The 12,009-nt window shown below is 37.6% G+C and overlaps 1 protein-coding gene across 1 annotated transcript in view; it reads left to right on the top strand.

Moving 5' to 3' along the window:
- oca2 (oculocutaneous albinism II) overlaps positions 1 to 12,009 on the top strand; it is a 100,774-nt gene that overhangs the window by 45,947 nt on the left and 42,818 nt on the right. Inside the window, exons 14-15 of the mRNA XM_084128008.1 lie at positions 1,020 to 1,158; positions 10,689 to 10,821. Of these exons, the coding sequence (XP_083984134.1) occupies positions 1,020 to 1,158; positions 10,689 to 10,821 (272 nt within the window). The remainder of the gene's footprint in view (positions 1 to 1,019; positions 1,159 to 10,688; positions 10,822 to 12,009) is intronic.

Here is a 12,009-nt window from a genome sequence, read left to right as displayed (position 1 = left end):
CACATTATATTTGTGTTCCCGAGTCTTTTATATGTTTTATATCCTGATGTACAGCGTTATTTACTTAGCGTCATGTAGGACACCCTTTTCCTTCAGAGGATGTGATATGAATCAATTAGGCGCCGTGTAAAATTGTTTCATGTCCCATCTCTGCTGAAAAAAAAAAAAGACCAGTAAACCAAGTTTTTTTTGGAACAAGGATACTTTTTGGATATTTTTGTATTTTTCATCCCTCTGCAAATTTCATCCGTCAAATTCTTATCATCTTATGTGGACCTTAAAAATCCCTAGTCTGGTGGAATAAAATAAATCTATATTTCACCCAGCCATTAAAATGTTATGCGCTGCCTCAGCGTTTTCATGACATTGCTTGTGAGAAATGACTCCTTTTTTTTTGTTTTGATTATGCATCACCAATTGCATCTTCAAACACCTTCAGGGCTTTAGGGTTTAGAAACACAGGACACACGCATACTCGTTAAAAAAACGAATTTGAGAAATTACAGAGTTCAGCTTTTTGTTAACAGGCAATTTGCTTGTGCAAGTATTTTTTTCATGCCAATTTAGCAGGGAAACAGATTTGCTTATCTTAAGATTTGCTTTGAAATTCAGTGTTAATAACTAAACTTGAATTATGTGCACCTCAGCTCAAGCTTTTGATGATGATGAATCAGGCCCTCCCCTCTCCATACGTTATGGTACAATTACAAATATGGAAGAAGTAAAACCTATGAGCCTGTGTTCTTTTGGTCACGATGCTAGGACATTGTGATGTTTGCCATGGTGTTGCTATGCAATTGCTTAGTTGATCTGTGTGTTTTTTTTAGTCTGTTGCTATGGTGTTCTGGGTGGTTGCTACAGACCCAAATCAATTGATCCCATCACCAAGTCTCTATTATATTCAATAAGTCTGTGGGATTGTTTTGCATGTTTTATGGCACAAATTGTGAAAATAATTGCGTTGACGTTCCAGGATCAACAGTGCTAATCAGGTTTTATGATGCCTTTATGTATACTAGGTTATGTGAGGTGCTTAATCTGGACCCTAGGCATGTCCTGATTGCCGAGGTAATCTTCACCAACATCGGTGGAGCTGCCACTGCTGTTGGAGATCCTCCGAATGTCATCATCGTATCCAACCAGGATCTCCGTAAAAAAGTATGTAATTACTTCTCACCGTTCCCATTTGTCGCTGGGTCATTCACGGTTGAAAGGATATTGTGTTGCTGTCGTGTGCCTGTTGAGAGTGTCTCTGGTAACTTATTGGGCAAATTATACATGACTGAACAAATAAACAAAACACACAGGGACATTTGTGACCAAGCATTTTTCTGGCATAGAATGATAGCCTTGTGCCAAAACAACCTGTCACTATCCACTCAAGTCTAAAACACCATGGCATCCTGTCTTACACCTCTACTATTAATTATGTAGGAATATTTCTTGCCAGCTTCAGTCACACTCTGCCAAATTTTCTCTCTCTCTTTCTCTCAGCAGAGTTGAAATCTTTTTTGCTTTAGTAAAAGCAAAACCGCAAACCTGTAACAGTCATTGTGTACAAACTGTGAGACCAACGATTTCTGACTGGGGGTATGCAAGATGTTTGGCTGCAATAGACTTGTTACTCATAGGCTACGTTCACACTGTAATTTTTTTAGGCTACTTAAAGCCGTTGAAGTAATGAAGCAATGTCTCGGTGATGGATGCGTGTGATTACAAAAATTTGGTCTGCAACATCGACGTGTACTTTCCTAACTTAATCACAGGACAGAAACACAAAGACTTTCTTTCATCGTTACACAACCTCAGAGTCTATGATCAAACTCTTTCCATCAAACCCTCACTCACAGGAAAACACAATTTAAAGTTCCATCCTGCCAATTGGACAAGGCTGTCATGCCAATCACGGGCAGGCTGAATAATCTCTAGGTTTATGTAACCTCAAAGCAGAGAGTCTTGCGTGGTTATGTGTTCATTGAGCCTTGTGTAATATTGGTTTGATTGAAAAGGTGAGGGGACATTTTGTGATTTATTATTCACTTCAATGGAAGAGATGGAAAAGTGTGACCCAGGTTTGTGGTTGTGATTGAAATGCATGACCTCATAGGTGATATGACTAAATACACAGTATGTCTTGGAGTTTATTCTGTCTGTTTGTTTGACCTTACTTGAGTGTCTGCCAGTTTGTGTTTTTGTAGTTGGGTGTGTTATTTTATTGCTCTTATTTAGGATTATGGATTTGAATGCAGTTCAAATGACTAACCCTTTGAGTGCACTTTATAACACAACTCAAGTGTGCGTTGCATTCTCGGTATTGCCGCAAGTTGGCATTAGCATAAATTGTCTGCTTCTACAGATAGTTTTCCCTTTTAGATCATCCACTGCATTGACGGAGGGACAGTTTGTAAGAATGTTGCTGAGCAAGATAGATCTCATAAGTATGTTTACCTGAATAATAACAAATCAGATTTAATAGCAAAGACATTTGAAGCTAGCTCTATCATCCTGTGAGATTTATTGTTGTCACCATAGCGCATGCACGAAAGCACATTAAATATGTTCAATGGATCTGTGCTCTTGCAATGCTTTGCTTTGGCCTCACATTTGCATAAAGTATACTCCTGGCCTAAATCATGCAGCTTGTTGAAGTGCGCTATTGCTTTTCTAATCAGACCTGGTGATTTACAATAAAACAGACAAAGAAATTCCCATAGATTTGCATTGAAATTGCACTGAAAATAGATCAAGGGAATAGAACATCATAGAGACTTGACATTCCCTGTAAGCAACTACCCAAAACACCCTAGAAACCATCTTCATTCACAGTAACCTCTTAGAACAAAAAAGTTTAAACGCCATGTGTGCTAGTGTATGTGAATGTGTTAGTGTATAGTGTGCAGAAATCATCTTACGACAGGGTTCACGTATGATTCATAAAACATTTGTATGCTGCCAGTCCCATTGTACGAATGATGGTACGTTGATAAATGTGGTGGCTGTAAACAATCATCATTTAAATATCACGCCCCTAAAGATTCATGGTTTAGAAGCCTTGCTCCTATACGATTTGCGACATGGAGAAACGTATCCCGGCCAAGAAGAGGAAGTATCTCATGAAAGAGAAATTGATCTTACTCCAAAAACACCTGTTAACCTTGTAGTTGCAAACAATTATTGTTCATTAAAAACCGGTAAATAAAACGATACATTTACAAACATTATAAACACTATAGGCTATTTTAGTTTCCCTCATTCCACAACAAATCCTTTAAATTGAACTGTATTCAGAATAGAACAAGAATGAAAAATAAGTTGCTATAAAATTATATATTAAACTATATAATAAAACACAAATTAGGCTAAAGTGGCATTCATTATAAACAACATACAATCGTCAAGCCAAAACAAATTTATTTAAAGCGAAACTGAAACGACATTGAGCTCACCTCTCTCATTCGTCAAGAATCAAAATGTTTCCATGTTTGCTAAACATGCTAAACTATTATTCAAACAAGTTTTACGACCGTACTCCTAGTTTTCTGTCTTGCGTTCGATTTGTAAATGAGGCCCAAAGTGTGTGTTAGTAAGTAAGTGTTAGTGTCCAGCTAAAGCCCAGAATGAGACACAGAGGACAAGACAGAGCTCTTTCATCTCCAGCGCCAGATGCTGATTAAAGATTCTCTCTTTGGAGCCACTCTTCCCTGCAGCTCTTTCTGTCACACACTACCAAGACACAAAACCGTGTGTGTGTGTGTGTATCACTGCAAAAGAGAAAGCGAGCGGAAAGAGGGTGGCTATAAAAGTATAGGAGATCCATCTTTTTCTGACAGTCTATTTAAAAGGCTACACGCCAAAAGAACAACTAAAAAACCTCAGTCTATTTGGAGCCATACATTTTTATGCCATATAAACATCTTGTCAGCCAAATTGATTTCCAACCCCATCACAATTTTTGATAGAGATGGATGAATTAGTGTGTGAAGCACATACAGTTACCTATTTTAATTGAGTGCTTCTTCACGTTTTAAGTGTGTTTTAAAGAGAATCTCAAGGGTCATGCAAAGGTAAAGAGAGGACTTTTCTAATATGTAATATTGCCCTGCTTCCATGACAGCTGTGAGTAATGAGTTTTCGCCTGGTCTGAACGCTCTGTTTAGGCTTGAGCTCCCCAAAAGAAGTCAAAGCAAAAGATTACAAATTGTTTGGGGCTCATTTTCACCTAAACCAAATGAACGCTCGTGGACTGTTGCATTCGTAGTATTGCATTCCAATTTCCATTAGGATCAGGATAGGATGGTACTGTCTTTCTTGATAAGATATAGACAGTCCAATCTAGCACTCATCACGTCATGCTTATGGCGGCAATGAATCATTCACTCAATTGCTTTGTTTAAAAAACACTAATTCATTCTGGATATATCCTATCTACACTGAACAAAATTATAAACGCAACACTTGTTTTTGCCCCCATTTTTCATGAGCTGAACTCAAAGATCTAAGACTTTTTCTATGTACACAAAAGGCCTATTTCTCTCAAATATTGTTCACAAATCTGCCTAAATCTGTGTTAGTGAGCACTTCTCCTTTGCCGAGATAATCCATCCACCTCACAGGTGTGGCATATCAAGATGCTGATTAGACAGTATGATTATTGCACAGGTGTGCCTTAGGGGATTCCCCTAAAAAAGAAAAAAGAAAGGTTGTTGATTGTGGCCTGTGGAATGTTGGTCCACTCCTCTTCAATGGCTGTGCGAAGTTGCTGGATATTGGCAGGACCTGGAACACGCTGTCGTATTCGATTGTCTTCTAACAATTACTTGTTAGAAGACACCTTTTGGAAAGGAGACCTCTCTTAAACTAATATTGACCATATTTGCTCGAACAAAATGAAATGAAAAACATTTAGTATGACCATTTGTGACCATTTTCAGTTGTCTCATAACTCTTTCCATTCCAGTTGAGGAAATATGGGATGTGAAAAATACTTAATTTGTGATATACACAAAATGTATTGAAATGTTATCGGTAAAGGCTGATAAAAAAAACCCTCATTGAGACAGCAAATTTCACACACTTTAAAAAGAAACAAAACAATGAACATTTTCACTTTGTCGATAACAGAACAGTGTCAAAAGTGGATGGAAGCTATAAATAACAGTTTTATAGAGCATGTATTAATCCAGGTAATGTTCACTGTTCATTCATGTTTGTTTATTAACTGATGTTAGCTAATGAAGTTCAGATGTTAAATTTGTATTAGTATATGCAGAAATTAACATTAACCTAGGCTAACAAATGCTGTAAAAGTATTGTTCATTTATTGTTAGGCAATACCCAATACATTGAACTAACATTAACAAACTGAACCTTATTGTTAACGGGCTCTTAGTAAGAAAGGTCATTAAATCCATTAAAAGCCATCAATGAAGGCGTCTTTAAATATTTCATGAGAAGTTCAGTATTTGCCATCACAGTTTTAAATTTAGTTATTCCTCACACTCTTCCATCGGCGACAGAAGGGTGCCTGGTTTAAATTGTTGTTTCATCAGCTAGCTTTCAGAGCTGAAATCGCTGTGGTTTGAGTTAATTTGTGGCTCAGTAGAAACATTGTCCTTGCCTGTCAAACTGGCTGTTGCACTGGATGATGCAGCGGTATTAATGCTCAAGTTACATTTTCCACATCAAGGTCATTTCCTGCTGGGCTGCAATTGACAGTGGGAAGTTTCTAAAAAACCCAATAGCCATAAACTTACATTTCTGACAGGCCTAAATCTCTGGAGGGCAGAACCCATCAAATGCACTGAAGCCCCCGGCTCTAAATTTCCTATACTTTCTAAACATCATTTTGGGTTTCTGTCACGACGTTCGGTGATGAATATGCTCCTGTAGCAGATGCACAGAGGAGGGCTGTGATGATATACGTGTGTAGTGCTGGACAGGTTCATCCATTCTGTTCCGTTGGGAGAGATTGCATCTGCTGTAATTATTGACATGGATGCAGTGGTTTGTGTTATCTCTGTGTTACATGGGCCAGATTTGTTTATATTTGAGAGGGCTTCTGTTTGTGTTGACAACATGCAGATGATGAATGGAGATACAACTTCATGTGCAAAAACACACACGCACACACACGCACACAATTCAATACATGCTGTTTGCTTATCTGTTGATTGCTTTGTGCATTGATTTGGTACCTATTTAGCTGGGTCTTACATGTCAATCAAAAAACACTTTTATGGCATTACTAAGAGAGATTCCCTGCATTATGAAACACTTTTCTGGGTTTCACATGTGTGTGTGTGTGGCTGAGGACATGAGTTCCTGATGCAATCGAGGTAGGAGTCGATGAAACTAGGCTCTCTGTGGAGTGACTGTATGATCCAAAAATATATTTAAGCTTGTGCAAACAGGTGCTTTTAGTGTATGTGGGTGAGCTGGTGTAATGTAGTTTATTGATCCTATGTTTAAGATTAAAAGTTCTTTAAAGCTTTTTTTATTTTATTGAATGTTCTTTTTACTGTACCTGACACTTAGTATCTTGAGGTATCACATCACATCATTTTATTTTACGCTTTTGTTTTGTTCTTGTGAATTTGAATAGCTTTGAACATGCTGTGTATACTGTTGTTTTCTGCAGTATATTATGCAAATGAATGAGGGTGTGCATTTTTTTGGCTCATGTCTGTATGCTTGTGTATAGACGTGGATTTTATTTGAGTCTAGTGAAGCCATCACGTTCTCCAGGAGTCACTTAATCCGTTTATTAAGCTCCAATCAGCCTCAGCATCTTTAGAGCCTCAGTAATCTGAATCGAAGCTCTGCCATACAAATAGATGGATGACATGGTGCCATATAGCTTAATAAAAAGCACAGTGAAATGTGCTTTACTAATCAACCTCAAAAGATGTTATAAAACACCTTGACTTACAAAAGACATATAATGTTTTAAGACCAGTATATAAGACCAGCAATATCTGGAAAAGGGATGTCATGCAACATATATACTGTACACTACCTTTCAAAAGTTTGGTGTTGGTAAGATTGTTTTAATGTTTCTATAAGAAGGCTCTAAAGCTGACCAATGCTGCATTTATTTGATCTGAAATACAGTAAAAACGGTAATACTTGGTTGTGCTGCTTAAATATTTTGTGGAAAATGTAATACTTTCCCCCTCAAGATTCCTTGAAGAATAGAAAGTTCAAAAGAACCAAATATATTTGTAACATATACTGTCACTTTTGATCAATTTAATGCATCCATAGTGAATAACATACATTTTTAGAAAAAAAGAATATACAGTATATGATCAGTTTAAAGCAAATGATCAATGACAGCATGACTGACCAAATTTAGGCTACGTCTACATTAATCCAGATACATTTGAAAACGGCGTTTTTGTTTAAAAACGCTCTCCGTCCACACTAGCGTTTCAGGCGTTTTCTGACGTTTTCCGACGTTTCAGTGTGAATGAGAAACCTTTGGAAAATTCCTGAAAATGCTAAATACACCTTACTGCACATGCGTGAAACCTCACAAAAAAACATTTTCTGTCATCTTTGTAAGGCTGTGATATGAATAGTGTACAAAGTAACATATTTTAGCAACAGTGTGAAAGTGAATAGCTCATAACAGGCACAAAACCGGTATAAACATGAATATCTATTGGTACAATATGTGTCACATGACTAAACTTACGTCATCGTTTTTAAATATCTACGTTTTGACAGTCCACACTACAGCGAGAAAACAGCGTTTTCAAATATATCCGCTTTGGAGAGCGTTTTCAAAAAGCTTTGTTTTCATTAATAAAAACGCCGTCTCAGTGCGGACGGAAGGCCAAAACGGAGAGAAAAAGATGCGTTTTCAAACGAAAACGTATTAGTGTGGGCAAGGCCCCTTTTCAACATAGATGTTTTTTTTGAAGATTAATAAAGTAGTATGTTAAATAGAGAGAGGAAAATGGAAAGCGATTGGGAAATTATGGCGTGACTTTTAAAGTATTTTAAAGGCCAAGAAATCACAACTTTTAAATCCCCTACATTTCCAAGGCAGCAGTCAGTCATGACGGAACATCTTGTACTTGTGACCTCTTTGTTTATTTGTTTGTTTAAACAAACACCCCCCCCCCCCCCCCCCCCAATCGGTCTCGACAGGATCACTACAGCAGGGATGTTGCCATTTGGTCAGTCAAGCATCCATCTGTGGAGCTCTCTGTGGATCAGACATTTGTGGCTGGGCATAAGGAGTGTTTCAGGGTCGTTGAGGAGACATCTTGTACACCCTGCTGTCGCTCTCTCTTTGGCATCTACTGGGCTGTCAGTCACACTCTCAGAAATCTCAGCTGTCAATCAGCACTTCTCCAGGCCCCAGGCAGACAGGCTTTGGCGGACTCTAGTCTGAAGGTGGCCCCTGACTGCTCACTAATCAGCTAGCGCCAACAGTGAAGGTCTTTTTGCATAGTTATTTCTCATTCCCTCTTCTCTCCCACTTCCATTGCCTTTTGAAGTTATTTTCTTGGCTGATAAAAGTGGGACAGTGACAACAGAAATAGAGTGAGGGGAGGTCTCATTTACACATGTCTAAGTCATTATCACAACATGCCTGTCGGACAAAACAAGAGAATTTACAAAGAAATATTCACAAACACTGCCTATTATCTGCAACTGAATTACTGACAAAGTAATGAGGACTTATGCATCTACTCTGTATGATAGGGCATTCATTTACATTTACATTCAGCTCAACAGCACAGGAAGTCCACGAGGAATAAAGCAGAGGACCGCTTTAATGAAATGTTATCGACAGATCCCCACAAGCCCAGATAGCCTGAGCGAATCTGAGGATATCTCTTATTTTGAGTAGGTTCAGACATCATAAAGCTCTTGGCCTTTAGATGTATTAAATTAAGAATGAACTATTGCTGAAATAGTTTTTAATTTATGATGGAATATGTTCAGTTAAGAAAGAAAGAAAAAAAAAAAAAAAAAAAAAAAAAAAAAAAAATATATATATATATATATATATATATATATATATATACTTTTTTTAATGAAACTTCCAATATTTCATTCTTTATTTGAATCTTAAAGTGATAATTCACCCAAAAATGAAAATTCTGTATAATTTGCTTACCCTCATGTCGTTTCAAACCTCTGAAATGCTGAAACTTCTATGACTGGATCACTGAGTCAATAAGTTGAATTTAAGGACCGGATCAGATTGATTCTTGAACAGTTGAAGGACCGGATCAGGTTGAATCAACATTGAACAAATAGTTCAGACTTTTTCTAAGCGTATTAACAGTTTAATTAAAACGATCCCATTCAAAAGAATGATTTTTTCATGAATGATAATGTAAAAATGATAAATTAATTTTAATTTTTTTTAAATGTGTTTTTCCCATCGTCTTGCAGTGATCCTCTAATCTGCCCTGCCCCTCTTTTCAGCCTCTCTCTCTCTCTCTCTCTCTCTCTCTCTCTCTCTCTCTCTTTCTTGATCTCCTGTAGAGGTCACTGTATACCAGTCTCATGTCTTTTTGTCTCCATTCACGTTTGTCTGGCATCTGAGATTAGACATTTTGTTTGTTTGCTCGGATCTTAATTTTTAATTTTTCTAAATCATACAAGACCATGTTTATCCTTTCAATCATGGTTTTGATTTTAGGGTGGAGGTAGTACCTTGAGCTGCTTTAGGACGTTATACCGATATACGCCCCCATACCCCCCCCATCAAATCATTGTTCTGACTTACAAATAATTAATTAATAAATTATATTAAATTGCAATATATAAAACATGATATGATGATATATTTCTACATCCTTTCAATCATGTTTTTGTTTTAAAAATAACTTCTATATAATGGTAACTTAAGAGGATTTTAAAATAGTTTTTTTTTTTTAAACCAACATACAAAAACAAGCATTTGTGACTATTTTGTGTCAGAATAGCCCTGTTACAACTTCCCTTTGTGTCAGATCTCCTTTCTTCTCTCTCTCTCTCTCTCTCTCTCTCTCTCTCTCTCTCTCTCTCTCTCTCTCTCTCTCGCGCTCTCTCGCTCTCGCTCTCTCGCTCTCTCTCTCTCGCTCTCTCTCTCTCTGTAAAATATCCTTGTACTGCTTGTATACAAATATGTCATTGCGTAAACAACCATAAATACCTCACTACAATGGGTCATACACCAGCCGTATATTGGGAGATAAGTCGTAGGATTAGATTTCAGGCCACACAGATCTATTTAACACATCTCTATCAGTGGTGGCATTTTAAAATGTGATGCCATCTGGTTATAATGAGAGATGGGGTGGGTGCACAGGCAAGGAAATATAATCTGAAGCTAGATGTTTAGCAGAGAGGGCTGCATGCTCTTGATATGAATGATAATTAATAAATAGTCAAGTGCATTTTAAGAGGATTTATGCCTCATGCAGGTGCTCATTTAAATCTTATATAAGTGTTTAAATGCATCAAGATGCAAGCATTAAATGGGGAATATGATTCTGTTGATGAAATGTAATCAAGGCCTCCATCTACATTATATGGAGAGCCAGTAAAGTGGATGTGATCTCTACTTAGTGCTTTAGAATATATTTTGATGAAATACTGCAGCAAATTACAGGTAACTGCACAAGTTCACTGTAGTTGCATTTTAAAAGGGTGAAAATTAACCCACCCTTTTGTTCCTCTAGGGGATTGACTTTGCGTCCTTTACGGGGTACATGTTCCTGGGAATCTGTCTGGTGCTGCTGACCTCATTTCCTTTTCTGAGAATGCTGTACTGGAATAAGAAACTTTACAACAAGGAATCCAGCGAAATCGTGGGTGAGTATTAATTTATTCTGCTCTGTTCCTGTGCATCAGGTTTCCCAAAATCACTTGGATCTATCCTCAAGTGTACTGCGGAGAAACTCGTATTTCCTTCTTTTATGATTCAAGCGCTTTTGTTCTGACATGTGCAATGAAAAATTTATTCATAATCCCATTGACCTAGATCTTAAAGAATGAGCAATCATTTCTAAAAACTATAGAGTGGTTGAGGGAACACTTGATCTTCCTTGTTGACAGCAGTTCTTCCTATATGAGAATGTGAACGAGTGGCATACACCATTCATACACTATTTACACCAAATCTCATATCCAATCCAAAGCTCCTTACATTTGGCCTTTGAGCCCCTGTGACTGGGATAGGCACAGTCTACCCTTTCATGGATGATTATAACCTCAGCAATACATCATTTTTCATCCCCCCCTCCTCCCACACTTCCCACGATCACATTGATGCGTTTAGTCTCTCTGTACCCTTCAGGCTGTTTTCCCTGATATTTCCATTATTCTTATCGGATGAGCCTGTGCTGAAAGCCTTAACGCGTCTGTATTAAATACATAAATCCTGTCGTAGATGACCTCTCTCAAGACCTAGACTTATGCAATACTCTCAGACAGGACTTATTTATATGTTTTTTGAGGGGTCAAGGTTTGCCTGGTTAGCATGGCCCATTTTACCCATGCTGGTAGATGTTGTAAAACTCATTTAGAAGATTTACTTATTTATTTTATAGCAACTGATTAAAATATTTACAATGAATAATTTTCTCATATTATTATCTGCAAAAATACATGCTAACAAAGCGCATGTTAGAGCATGGTTAGGGTTGTACTGTAATCAGCCTGTCAGGTTGTAGGTTGTACTTGTATTTTGATATCTACCATTGTGTAACACTTGCTTGAAATGGGTCATGTGTCAAGAAATTGTGTATTTATGACTTTCTGTTGGAACAGGACACATTCAGCCCAAGTGTGAAGGTGCTAACACAGCTAGAAAGGCAGATAAAGCCATCATAGACACTGATAGGTCAATACCACTCTCACCTAGGGAGTCATTGCTTCATCATCACCACCTCCACTGAAAGCCCAGACATGCTCTGTTCTTCCCCTCTTCTTTCGCAAACAGGATTTAATATATTTTCTCGTATTTTTTTTCCCCCCCATTCTGGCCAGTCACTGAAATTA

The sequence above is a fragment of the Abramis brama genome, assembly GCF_963993115.1.
Source record: "Abramis brama genome assembly, chromosome: 11".
NCBI lineage: Eukaryota > Metazoa > Chordata > Actinopteri > Cypriniformes > Leuciscidae > Abramis > Abramis brama.
Note: the sequence above shows the minus strand (reverse complement) of the source record. Positions and strands in the feature narration are given on the sequence as shown.